This window comes from Anomaloglossus baeobatrachus, chromosome 11 (assembly GCF_048569485.1).
Source record: "Anomaloglossus baeobatrachus isolate aAnoBae1 chromosome 11, aAnoBae1.hap1, whole genome shotgun sequence".
NCBI classification, from domain to species: domain Eukaryota; kingdom Metazoa; phylum Chordata; class Amphibia; order Anura; family Aromobatidae; genus Anomaloglossus; species Anomaloglossus baeobatrachus.
The window spans coordinates 147,849,977-147,863,705 of record NC_134363.1 but is presented as its reverse complement, the minus strand read 5'-3'; the positions used below and the strand labels follow the sequence as shown (position 1 = coordinate 147,863,705).

Here is a 13,729-nt window from a genome sequence, read left to right as displayed (position 1 = left end):
GTTTACTGACTACTCTACTGCCCTCTGGTGGTTTGCCTGCTTACTGCACGCTGAAGCTACACTGCTTGTAGCTTCAGCGTCTCCCTTAGTATAATGTGACAGTGGTCTTGTGAACGTTATCTGTTAATATGTAACGTAACATATCTGATGCCTTCTCTGTATCTCTATTGTTTAAAGGCCTAATTTTATATATATATATATATATATATATATATGTATATATATATATATATATATATATACCGTATATATATTTATATATATTTAAAAATAATGGAATGTAAATATTACCATACCAAAGGACAGGTACATATTGTGACATGAATTACTCAATATAATTGTCAAGTGTCACATTGCTACAAGCTGTCGTCAAATTATGCAAAATATCATAGGTCCCTCCCGCACGGGTACTCTATATAAGTATTATTACCAAATCAGTATCTTACCGGGATACGTTACAGGAAGATATGGACGTGTTTCGTAAGTAGAGGGTTTTCCAAAGTTCTCACTATTTGGTATATTGGTATATACTGGTTTATGTCAATAGAAATTGGCCAGGAATGAGTCCACAGCAGTTTCACTGTCCATGGTGTAATCTTCTCCATCACTGTCTCCATCTTTATTATCCACAGTATTTGTTCCCCTGGTACTCCGGTTATTGGCTGGGAGGGGGAAGACTGATCTCAGCCCTTTACAAGAATGCTTAAAAGACCCCGAGTATGACGATCTGCTGAAAATTGCCATAAATGGTTTACCGGTCTGCACCACAAAAACTCATCGAAAACACATTGTGATTGTTGGCGCGGGATTGGCCGGACTCTCCGCAGCCAAAGCGTTGCAAGACGCCGGGCACAAGGTAAGTCGGCTGATAAATAACTCAGAACTTCCACATCATGCTTCTATTATAATAATAATAATAATAATAATCCCGCAGCGCTTTACATACTTCATCATCTCTGTCCCCATTGGGGCTCACAATCTAAATTCTCTATAAGTATGTTTGGGAGAAAAACGGAATACCTGGATTTTTAAAGCTGGCGGTACACAAGATAGCGGATGGAAGAACATTCGTTCAATTTTTCCAACTCCCCCGTATACAGTACTGTTTGGTTCTGCCTAGTATTCATATGTTTTCAATGGGGTGAGAGGAGGGGGTCATCTCCCCTGAGAACAGAAGGATAAGGCAGAGATATTCCATTTGACCAATCCTCTCCTCCAATATCATCTCTCGAGGGAGAGTAGGAACTTGGAGGCCCCCATACACATCAGATCCCACTGAAATCACTATCCCAAAATTCATATAATCTATATTGGACCTGGTAACTGTTGTTTTATTTATCTAATGTTTTCTTTGCATAAATCAATAGATCAAATAAAAATAAGCAACTTTTTAATCTATCTTATCCGAAAAATCTGCTTCTTTCTCCTCCTGGACAGATCATTTATTCTAAATTCAAGGGTAATGCGGGCTTTACAAGAGACGATCTATCGTGCGATATGTCGTCGGGGTCACGGTTTTCGTGACGCACATCCGGCATACCGCACGACGTCGTCTCGTGTGACACATCTGAGCGACGCAGTATCGCTCACAAATCGTGAGTCATGTACTCGTCGTTAACTTTCATAATATCGTTTCTTTTCACGGGTGCAGGTTGTTCATCGTCTCCGTGGCATCACATGTTGCTCCGTGTGACACCACGGGAACGATGAACCCAGCTTACCTGCCTCCCACGGCACCCGCCGGCTTAATGGAAGGAAGGAGGTGGGCGGGATGTTTACATCCCGCTCATCTCAGGCCCCTACGCTTCTATTGGCCGGCTGCCGTGTGACGTCTGTGTGACGCCGAACGTCCCGCCCACTCCAGGAAGTGGACGTTCGTCGCCCACAGCGAGGTCATCCGGAAGGTAAGTCCGTGTGACGGGGGTTAAACGAGTTTGTGCGCCACGAGCAGCGATTTGCCCGTGACGCAAAAACGACGGGGGGGGCCCATAACAGAAATGACAGTTTTGTGTTTTAAACATTTCTATGGGGGAGGAGCTAGATACAATATATTCTACTGCAAGTTCTCCTGAAATGACAGTTACAGATATCCATAGAACTTTATGAGCACCAACTGTCATCTCCTATCTCAGTAATGGGACAATCTGAAGACAAATATTTCCGTAACAGAAATGACAGTTGGGCATTTTAAAAATTCCCTTTGGGGAGGAGCTAGATCTGAGACATTCTCCTGCAAGTTCTCCTGAAATGAAAGTTATGGATATCCATAGAACTTTATGAGCACCAAATGTCATCTCCTATCTCAGTAATGGGACAATCTGAAGACAGATATTTCCATAACAGAAATGACAGTTGGGCATTTTAAAAATTCCCTTGGGGGAGGAGCTAGATACAATATATTCTGCTGCAAGTTCTTCTAAAATAACAGTTACAGATCTCCATAGAACGTTATGAGCACCATCTGTCATCTCCTATCTAATCGGAAAATCTGTATTCACTGAAAACACATTTTACCTGTGAATTGGGAATTTTGAGATTGAATAACCTGGAAGAAGTGGATTTTTCTAATAAGATATATTACAAGGTTTCTTATTTTCATGTATACTACTGATTTACAGGGGGAAAAAAATAACGGTGAGAAGTAGTAAGAGCGAAAAGAACATACAAACAGATTCTGAAAAATAAAGACCAGAATAGTGGAACATCTGGCAGATTGAGAGAATACTAATAATTTCCACAATTGGATGTGTTTGAAAAAAATGTTCCTCTGCTTAGATAATCCTATATATGTGCCCTTGCTGTGTACTGTGTAATGGCTGTGTCTGACCGTACAGCGACATGGTCTGATCATACCACAGTTCCTGAGCCAGGGATGGAGTAAAAGAGTTATCCAAATATATGCCAGGGATTGCAGCTGTAATATTCCCCCCCGTGATAATGTCGCAGGGGTCCCAGTCGGATTGGAGAGGAACCGCAATTTCCTCTCCCAGCCTCTTAAATGCTACGATCATTATTGATCGCAGCATTTAGGGGGTTAAACAGTCAGGGGTGATGCGAAAATCGGTCCTGGCTGTGACAACCAGAGCTTGGCTATCACTTAAGCCGTGCCCCTGATGACTATAGTGCAGGCACAGCTCCTGTGCCCTATATGTCATCGGTCAGGTTCTCCTAACCGACCGTGATGTATCGGTACGTCAAATGTCGTGAAGGGTTTAAAGAGAATCTGTCACCAGGTTTTTACTACCTCATCTGAAATCAGCATAGCATAGTCAAAGAGACCCGGAATTCAATGATATATCACATAGTTTAAAGGGTGCAACTGTTCTGACACAATCAGATTTTAGATTTAGCATGTAGTAAAGCTGAGAAAGCTGTTCCCGCCCACAGCTCTTTATATACAATGTCTATAGACAATGAGCTGCTTATCACAGGAAGAGGGCGTGATTGGACTTGCTAAACTAGTCCAGCAATGATAAGTTCCAGGTCCTAAAACAATCAGTGCAAGTAAACAGCAGAGAGCTTGATAAGAGACACATAGCTGAAATCTGTGTGTTAACACCTACAGCGTGCTGTCTTCAGATTACGAAGCAAAAACAAGCTGTCAGATTCCCTTTAAATAGCTAGTCCTCATACACCTTGCAATTGTTATACAAAACCAATATTTTATCCTTATATGGCAGGTGACTGTGCTGGAGGCAGACAGTCGCGTCGGAGGTCGTGTGAGGACGCATAGAGATGCGGAGGGCTGGTATGCCGATTTGGGACCCATGCGATTGCCAGAGTCTCACAGGTATCATCAGTAGTGTTCACAGATTTGGAGATAAGTTATCACATAGATTTGGCGCTCTAATTATTTGAGAAGTGTAGTCTGTCCAGGTATATAATGTATAGTGTGGTGGTATGGGGGGAAAGTGTGTCTGGGTTATATAAAGTATTTCTTGAAATTAATTACTTATTTTTTGAACCTTTTCATGAAGATTTTTCAAGGTTTGAAAATTATAGTGTGTTTGTATATATTGTCAAAGAGTGAATAAAAAAGAAAGAAAAAGCAATAGTGGGGGAGGAGGGGGATGCAGGTGCATTTTTTTAAGCAGTTGCATAGTGATAGGACTCAGAGACTAGGCCTTACCAGTGGCGTAACTAGTGTTTGATGGGCCCCGATGCAAAATTTGGACCTGGGCCACCGCTCTCAATCCGCAGGTTGATCAGCGTTCTAAGGGGCACTTTGCACACTGCGACATCGCAGGCCGATGCTGCGATGCCGAGTGCGATAGTCCCCGCCCCCGTCGCAGCAGCGATATGTGGTGATAGCTGGCGTAGCGAAAATTATCGCTACGCCAGCTTCACACACACACTCACCTGCCGTGCGACGTCCCTGTGGCCGGCGACCCGCCTCCTTGTTAAGGGGGCGGGTCGTGCGGCGTCACTGCGACGTCACACGGCAGGCGGCCAATCGAAGCGGAGGGGCGGAGATGAGCAGGATGTAAACATCCTGCCCACCTCCTTCCTTCCGCATATCCTACGGAAGCCGCGGTGACGCCGGTAGGAGATGTTCCTCGCTCCTGCGGCTTCACACACAGCGATGTGTGCTGCCGCAGGAGCGAGGAACAACATCGGACCGTCGCGTCAGCGTAATTATGAATTACGCCGACGCTGCACCGATTATACGATTACGACGCTTTTGCGCTCGTTAATCATATCATCTAGACTTTACACACTGCGATGTCGCATGCGATGCCGGATGTGCGTCACTTTCAATTTGACCCCACCGACATCGCACCTGCGATGTCGCAGTGTGCAAAGTGCCCCTAAGTCCTATAAAGACATATGAGTTGTCCTCCCTCCTATTATGTAGTAATGTCCCCCCATCCTGTACTACTGTCCCCCATCCTGGGCTCCTTCCTGGGAAATATGTCCCCCATCCTGGTTTATAAATGTTTCCTATCCTGGTATATATGTCTCCCATCCTGATATATATGCCCCCATCCCAGGAAATATGTCTCCCATCCTGGTATATACTGTCCCCCATCCTGGTATATACTGTCCCCCTCCTGATATATATGTTCCTCTACTGTCCACATCCTGGTATATCTGTTCCTCTTCTGGGCCCCTCCTGGTATACACTATACCCATCCTGATATATACTGTCCCTCTCCTGGTATATATGTTCCTCTCCTGGGCTCCTCCTGGTATATACTGTGCCCTTACTGGTATATATGTTCCTCCACTGTCCACACCCTGGCATATACTGTTCCCCTCCTGGTATATACTGTCCACCTCCTGGTATATATGTTTTTCTCCTGGGCGCCTCCTAGTATATACTGTCCCCCTCCTGGTATATACTGTACTCACCCTCCCCAGCTCCCATGTTGCGCGGCGTCCTCTTCTAAAGCCGACGCACAGTAGTCGGCAGCTTTCATCGGCATCTGTGCCATGACAACGCATGACATCATTGTCATGTGCCGCCTCAGTCACGGGGACATCAGTGAAAGCTGCCTGCTTTTGTTCGACCGGCAACTTGAATCACAGTACAGTTCCCCGACAGGTCTCTGCGCCGCAAATTAGCTGTATGTGCAACCTCAAACACACATCCAGCTAATCAAGGGCTGCGGGCCCCCTGCACCCCTGGGCATGGCCACGATCCTTGCAACTGCGATGGTTCCACCCCTGGGCCTTATAGACTAATGAACACTTCATTCCCATAGGGAACCAAGGTCCCCACAGCCGGACCCAAGTAATCTTCCATTTATTGTTTTTCCTTAGAATAGATGATAAATGTTGTTCATGAGTTTCCCTTCTGAGAAAAAAAAATCTCCCTTCTTGAACATACCGTACTTGGTTCCTTAAAATAAACTGATTGCAAAGTGTTCTTTTGGTGAGGCGTGAGCAATCTTTGACTATTTGTAGAGCACACTCATATAACCCCAAATAATAGGGTGTCTATAATTAAAGAGTTTTTCTAGTGAAAACAAGTTATCATCACCTACTTCGCAGATACTTTTACCCCCATTCCAATGGCAGTGGACATTCATTTGGGGCTGCCGAGCTCTATTTTCGGCTTTTTCCGGTAGCCTTAGGCTACTTTCACACATCCGGTTTGAGCCGTGCGGCTCAATCCGGCTGTGAAACCTATGCAACGGATGCGGTGAAAACACCCGCATCCTTTGCATAAGTTTTTACATGCGGCCGGTCCGTTTTTTTCCGGTTGCGGCACGCTACTGAGCATGCGCAGTGGAAAAAACCGCATGCGGCGGCCGGATGCGTTTTTTTCCGCATCGCGCCGCATCCGGCATCCATAGGCATGCATTGAAAATGCGCCGCAGCGGCCGGATGCGGCGCGATGCGGTTTTTTTTTGCCGGAGCAAAAATTGTTGCAGGGAATGTTCTATCCGGCCGCTGCATTTATTAATTTTGCCGCATTCGGAAAAAAACGGATGCACCGCAAAGCCATCAGGTACAATCCGGTTACAATGCAAGTCTATGGGGATAAACCGGATGCGATACCGGATCCGGTTTACCCGTTTTTTTCCGGATTGTACCTGATGGGAAAAAACTGATGTGTGAAAGTAGCCTTATAGAGAATGAACGGAGCGGCGGTCGGGCACCCAAGCTGCTTTTCCATGTAATGATACCTCTGTTCCCTCTTACAGGATTGTTCGTGAATACATTAGGCAGTGCGGCCTGGAGCTAAGACCTTTTATTTCATCAAATGAAAATAATTTTTACCTATTCAACAACATCAGACAAACAGAGAAGGACGTCAGGAAGAACCCAAACCTGTTTGGATTTAATCTAACCTCAAAAGAAGAAGGCAAATCTATAGATGAGCTGTACAATCCGCTGTTACACAAGGTATATCCATTTTTTCTTATAGGGCGGATATAAGGGGTAAGGCATCTGCTCTTGTGAAGGTAGCCTAAGCTATAAATTGTTTGTTCAAACGTAATAAGAATATCTGTGTATGTAAATAATCAAAATGTAGATGCCATTGCATACTTATCTGTGTGTCTATATAGCAATCGCACAGACGCCATAATATGATTCTAGGTTATATCTTCAGGAAAGGGTTAACCAAAGATAATGAAGTCAGAATGTTGAACAATTAAAGTCTTCATGATGATGAGCAAAGGCCTTATCAGTAGTTTCACACACAGAAAGAATGTATAAAGAACAGAGATGTATTTTATAGTATACTGGGAAAGATTAGGGAGTTGAATACTCCCTAAACTCCCTGTTCTAGTTTCAAGGACATTCTGTATAATTGAGTCTTTTCCAATACACGAGTTCAGTCCATGACATTGGCTCATACAGAAAACACATCTCGTGTGATCATTGTCTGATTCATCTGCGTTGATATATAGCTAATACGGCACCGGCCTCTGGATGCCCTGAATGGAGATACCCTGAATGAAGATACCATTAGCTATCTTCATCTAAATTTCTCCCTTGACACTCTTCCATAGACCTCTTTAGAGATAACACTTAATATGTGCAGCCCTTTCTTTTTTTTTTTAGGCAATTCTTGTGGCCCTATGAATGTTTTTGACTTTGACAAACTAAAATTCAGTTGACCTTAAATTCAATAATAGGTCTTCACCATGTTGACAACAGCACCTAAACTCTCATTCAGACATAGGTTGTTTTACGTCTGAAAAAAAAAGATGGAATGTTATAAGTTTTTGGCTTGGGCAGAGTTTCATCGTTTTTTTATTTTACTGATGAGAAAAACAAAAGTTTTAATACCTTCTCCTATCAGTCAGTGACAAATGGACATCACATCTGAGTTCAGTCCAAGTTTTTTTCATGGACCTATAGGCTTGCATTGCCGAGTTTGCTCAGTAATCAATATCGGACATGTTTCTAAAAAAGGTCATGCACGGTTGGATTGGCCCACCAGAGGACCGGAGAATCCTCCGGTGGTCCCAGGCTGCATTGCCAAGTTTGATCAGTAATCAATATCAGCCATGTCTCTGTGATTTTGCTTGGTCCGAGGATAAAATCTGACATGTGAACAGCCCCGTAGATGGTCAAAGGTACGAGTGCTATCCATGGACAAGGTGGAAAATACTCATATGTGAAAAAATTATAGGTGAATGAGCTCTAAAAAAGGTCATACATGGTCGGACTGGAGAATCCTCTGGTGGGCCCAGGCTGCATTGCCAAGTTTGATCAGTAATCAATATCAGACATGTCTCTGTGATTTTACTTGATCCAAGGAAAAAATATGACAATTGACCAGCCCCGTAGATGGCCATAGGTATGAGTGCTCTCCATGAAAAAAGATGGTAAATACTCGTACATGAAAAAATTATAGGTGAAAGAAAGATCTAAGAAAGATCATACATGGTCGGATTGGCCCACCGGAGGACCGGAGAATGCTCCGGTGGGCCCAGGCACTTGCACCTACTGGCATTGCGTAGATATGACACTTATGTGTCAGCATTTCATTCATTGGTCTCCTAGGTTGTCTAACTTTGGGAAGCCATAAAGAAGAAACAGCGTTCTGTTCCTTACCACTAGTGAGTGGCATCTGCAGGAGACGATCCTGTCGCAGTGACGCACACTGCTCTCCGATGTTGACGTCATATAACAGACCTTTTCACTGAAGGAGAAAATACATAGTAGATATAGACTGAAAAAAGCCTGTTAGCTCCATGTAGGAACCTCTAGTTTGGACATTTTGCAAAAAATGTTCTACTCTGGTCTCCTCGTATAAAAAGGTAAACTGGGCAACACATTGACCAGTACACACACGCGCACACACACACGCGCACACACACACGCGCACACACACATACCAGAGGTATTACAATCTCGCTCTATTTCCCAACTCATCATTTTTATCTTTTTCAGGTCATCGCAAGCACAAATGGCAATTGCTCTAAACTTCTGGAAACGTTTGACCATTCTTCCAAGGAGGTATGACAAGTCATTGATCAGAAAAATATATCAACTTCTAGGGTCCAACAGCTCATCAAAATGCACATCTACCAGTTTTGGAGATGAATGTTGCCTCCATACTTCATGGGCCCATGTTGACTTTAACGGTCTACACACAGGTCTGTGTTACATCGCACAGCCATTAGATGCCAATCTATAAGTGGATATCTCCCCATTCCAATGGTTAGCAGCCTCCGAGACATCTTCTCCTTGGCAATAACAGGATTTGGCTTCTTGGTGATGCTTCATATAGCGCCATCTTGTATTCAATGTTGAGCTTTGGCATCTGCTGAGGTCTGTTTCTCAGGGTCAGCTGTTTTTTTTTTACCTTGGTACCTTCATGGCTAGTAAGCTATTCTTGAACTTGAAATGTGACTATGTCATTTGAATGCAGAAAAAGTTGAGCGTTGTAGATCTTCCTCCTCCAAAGAAGCTGGATATGGATGGTTTGGTGGTAATGTATTTGTTTTGTGCTTCTTCTCAACAGTCTTTCCTGGTGGATGAAGGACATCTAAGTGCAGGAGCGATTGAAATGCTTGGACATTACAAAAATACTAATGGAAACTACTACATCTCCTTCATTGAATCAGGATTGACATTGATTAACGACAGCAGGTATAAATTGCTCCAGTTCTTCATCAATGTCCACAAAGCCATGGTTGTTGGCTCCTTTGCTCCAACTGTGCCTAGATAGTAACAAAATAACAATGTTTAAGGCTTCAAGGAGCATTTAGGGTCTTAGATCTGGCCAAGAAGACAAGAAATAGATAGAACTTTTCCATGAGTGTGTCCGATTGAGAGGGTCCAGGAACTGTCATGGCTGACTTTCTCTGGCATTTGTGAAATATCTTTAACGGCTTATTTTTTACTCAGGCTTCCAAAATTTTGCAAAGCTTTCTTTCATCCTGTAGAAATCCTAATAACAAGGCGAACTGGCTTGTTGTTGCTTCTCAACCCTTTACCATTAATGCCCCATATACATCATACTAATGTCAGTCAACTCAGCCGGTATTGCTGCGTTTGGATATTGGTCTAACTTGCATGGAAGCCCCAAACAATTTATTATTGAGGGAGATGAGGACTGATTTTGGACTGAAGATGTTGTGCGGTATTCAGTGTTGGGTGTCATGGTGGCATTGGACTCTGTTCACACTGTAGAGTTCGACAGGCAGCCTGAGATTCCTTAGTTGCACAGCCTGTCACGGGCGTTGGCTGAGTTAATTCCTGCTGGGAGCTCCGGCTGCTGATTACCATCCTCGGCTGCCTGCACCCTTTATAAGGTTCTGGATTCTGAGGCTGAGTGCCGGATATAGCTTCTGCTTCCTCGGTTCCTGTGGTTTTTCTGTTCTATGGTGATCTACAAGTTGAGGTTCTGCGTGGTGTGTGAGTCCCCCAGTTGTGCGTTTATTTCCTACCCCTTTTACGTTACTCCCCTATTCACACACTGTCCTTCTTTTGTGTTTGAGTGCAGTGTGCATGAGTTTTCATTTACCCTTGTCTGTGCCTATTAGTGGGGTTTTGGTTACTGGGTTTCCGGCCCGCTCCCAGGTTGGGGGGAGTAGTATCAGGGGTCAGACAGGAGACTGGTCCATACTGGGGGCTCAAACCAGCCTTCCATTGGGCCTAATTTCCAGATAAGGGACAGTTCCAGGGCCCCAGTTTAGCCTAGTAGCCTCTGTTCCATCTGTACATATTCCGTGACAGAAGATCCCTTTGTTCTCCAGACGATAAGCTGCCACCAGACATGTCTGTCTCATAAAGAACACAGGAGTACTGGATTGAATGAAGTTTAGTCTACATCCAGTTGTTCAGTCTACATCCATGTTTATGGGTGGTTTTAGGTTATTGTAGGCCTAGAAATGTGTAGATTTAAGAGATAGAGATTGGTGGATAATATTTGTAAATCTGTAGTTGGGTGTTACAAAAATTTAAACCTTCAACTACTTTGTTTTCTCCATAGGTTAGATGAGATTGTTGGCGGCTTCGACCTGTTGCCCAGAGCATTTGCCAAAAAGCTAGGAAACATCATCAAATTAAACTCCACCGTGGTCAAAGTTAACGTAACAAAGGAACAAAAAATATGTGTCCAGTACCTGAAAAAGAATTCTTCTGCTCTCTCCAACATATTTGCAGACTATGTCATCATCACCTCCACCGCAAAGGCCACCAGACTTATAGACTTCAGTCCTCCTCTGAGTAGTGAGAAGTCCCACGCTTTGCAGTTCGTTCACTATACAAGTGCCACCAAGATTATCCTGAGCTGCACTGAGAGGTTTTGGGAGAAGGACGGAATAGTCGGTGGTAAAAGTTCTACAGATCGACCATCTCGTTACGTGTACTACCCAAGTCATAACTCCACCAACGGGAGAGGTGTCCTTCTGGCATCATACACCATAGAAGAAGATTCGCTCTTCTTTACAGCACTCAGTGATGAAAAATGTGTTGATGTCGTCTTGGAAGACTTAGCCATCATCCACCAAAGACCAAAAGAGGAGCTGAGGAAACTCTGCCCAAAGTTCGTGGTGAAGAAATGGAGTCTGGATCCCTATTCCATGGGAGCATTTGCCTTTTTCACACCATATCAGTATGGGGACATGTATAAAGATTTATCCAAACCAGAAGGCAAAATTTTCTTTGCCGGGGAGCACACGTCTTTCCCTCATGGCTGGACTGACACAGCCCTTAAAAGTGGTCTGAGGGCAGCAAGAGACATTCACAATAATGCTAATTGTTGATTTTGATGGATTTTCTTGTATACAGTCATGGCCAAAAGTTTTTGGAATGACACAAATATTAATTTTTACAAAGTCTACTTCTTCAGTTTTTCTAATGGCAATTTGCATATACTCCAGAATGTCATAAAGAGTGATCAGCTTAACAGAAATTACTTGCAAAGTCAATATTGGCTAAGAAAATGAACTTTAACCCCCAAAACACATTTCAACATCATTGCATTCCTGCCTTAAAAGGAGCAGCTAACATTGTTTTAGTGATTGCTCCATTAACACAGGTGTGGGTGTTGATGAGGACAGGGCTGGTGATCAATCAGTCATGATTAAGTAAGAGTGACACCACTGGACACTTTAAAAGGAGGCTGGTGCTTGGTATCATTGTTTCTCTTCAGTTAACCATGGTTATCTCTAAAGAAACACGTGCAGCCATCATTGCTCTGCACAAAAATGGCCTAACAGGGAAGAGTATTGCAGCTACAAAGATTGCACCTCAGTCAACAATCTATCGCATCAAGAACTTCAAGGAGAGAGCTTCCATTGTTGCCAAAAAGGCTCCAGGGTGCCCAAGAAGGACCAGCAAATGCCAGGACCGTATCTTAAAACTGTTTCAGCTGCGGGATCGGACTACCAGCAGTACCGAGCTAGCTCAGCAATGGCAGCAGGCTGGTGTGAGTGCTTCTGCACACACTGGGATGCGGAGACTCTTTGAGCAAGGCCTGGTTTCAAGGAGGGCAGCAAAAAAGCCACTTCTCTCCAGAAAAAACATCAGGGACCGACTGATATTCTGCAAAAGGTACAGGGAGTGGACTGCTGAGGACTGGGGTAAAGTCATTTTCTCAGATGAATCCCCTTTTTGATTGTTTGGGACATCTGGAAAACAGCTTATTAGGAGAAGAAGAGGTGAGTGCTACCACCAGTCTTGTCTCATGCCAACTGTTAAGCATCCTGAAACGATTCATGTGTGGGGTTGCTTCTCAGCCAAGGGAATCGGCTCACTCACAGTGTTGCCTAAAAACACAGCCATGAATAAAGAATGGTACCAGAATGTCCTCCAAGAGCAACTTCTCCCAACCGTTCAAGAGCAGTTTGGCGCCCAACAATGCCTTTTCCAGCATGATGGAGCACCTTGCCATAAAGCAAAGGTGATCACTAAATGGCTCATGGAACAAAACATAGAGATTTTGGGTCCATGGCCTGGAAACTCCCCAGATCTTAATCCCATTGAGAACTTGTGGGCAATCATCAAGAGACAGGTGGACAAACAAAAAACAACAAATTCTGGCAAAATGCAAGCATTGCTTATGCAAGAATGGACAGCTATCAGTCAGGATTTGGTCCAGAAGTTGATTGAGAGCATGCCAGGGAGAATTGCAGAGGTCCTGAAGAAGAAGGGTCAACACTGCAAATATTGACTTGCTGCATTAACTCATTCTAACTGTCAATAGAACCTTTTGGTACTCATAATATGATTGCAATTATATTTCTGTATGTGATGTAAACATAAGACAAACACAAATAAAAACCAGAGGGCAACAGATCATGTGAAAATGTAATTTTTGTGTCATTCCCAAAACTTTTGGCCATGACTGTAAACTCATCTACATTTAGGAATAAAATATGATCCAACAAATAGATGTGATCGTAGATAATTGATCGGCACTGATGGCTGTGGAACATCTGAAGGCTTATGTAGATCTCTAAGACTTGTATGGCCACCTAATGTGTGTCCTAAATGTTGAAATCTATCTTGGTCTCACACAGAGGAGACCGACCACCTTTCTCCTGATATCTGGATATGCTATAAATGTCATAAGAGCAGCAGCTCCGGAGAACTCAGAGTCGTGTAATGCGTTAGTTCTACTTCGCGGCAGAGGGTGGTGGTCTTGAGCAGGTCCATGGTTAGTCGGGGATGAGCAGTAGTTTATATTGGGGCCATTGAGCTTCATGTTCTATCTCTGAAGGCCGGACACTATATGCTAAAGTGAGAGGGTTTTAACTGTCTGTTGCATAATAGCATTGTCAGTCACAAGTGACCCCATCACAGTGTATAATATCCA

General features: G+C 43.8%; 1 protein-coding gene across 1 annotated transcript; it reads left to right on the top strand.

The window, feature by feature from the left end:
* Window positions 1–456: 456 nt before the first annotated feature.
* Window positions 457–13,476, top strand: LOC142256978 (L-amino-acid oxidase-like). The gene is made up of 7 exons (XM_075329008.1): window positions 457–480; window positions 633–856; window positions 3,681–3,790; window positions 6,651–6,852; window positions 8,854–8,919; window positions 9,428–9,555; window positions 10,901–13,476. Exons 1-7 carry the CDS (start codon window positions 468–470, stop codon window positions 11,673–11,675), a joined length of 1,518 nt encoding a protein of 505 aa, XP_075185123.1. The 5' UTR covers window positions 457–467; the 3' UTR covers window positions 11,676–13,476.
* Window positions 13,477–13,729: the final 253 nt, after the last annotated feature.

Excerpts from the sequence above, each read along its gene's own strand:
- LOC142256978 (XM_075329008.1), top strand. Across the intron at positions 3,791-6,650 it reads CGATTGCCAGAGTCTCACAG|GATTGTTCGTGAATACATTA; the intron begins GTATCATCAGTA and ends TCCCTCTTACAG. Across the intron at positions 6,853-8,853 it reads ACAATCCGCTGTTACACAAG|GTCATCGCAAGCACAAATGG; the intron begins GTATATCCATTT and ends TATCTTTTTCAG.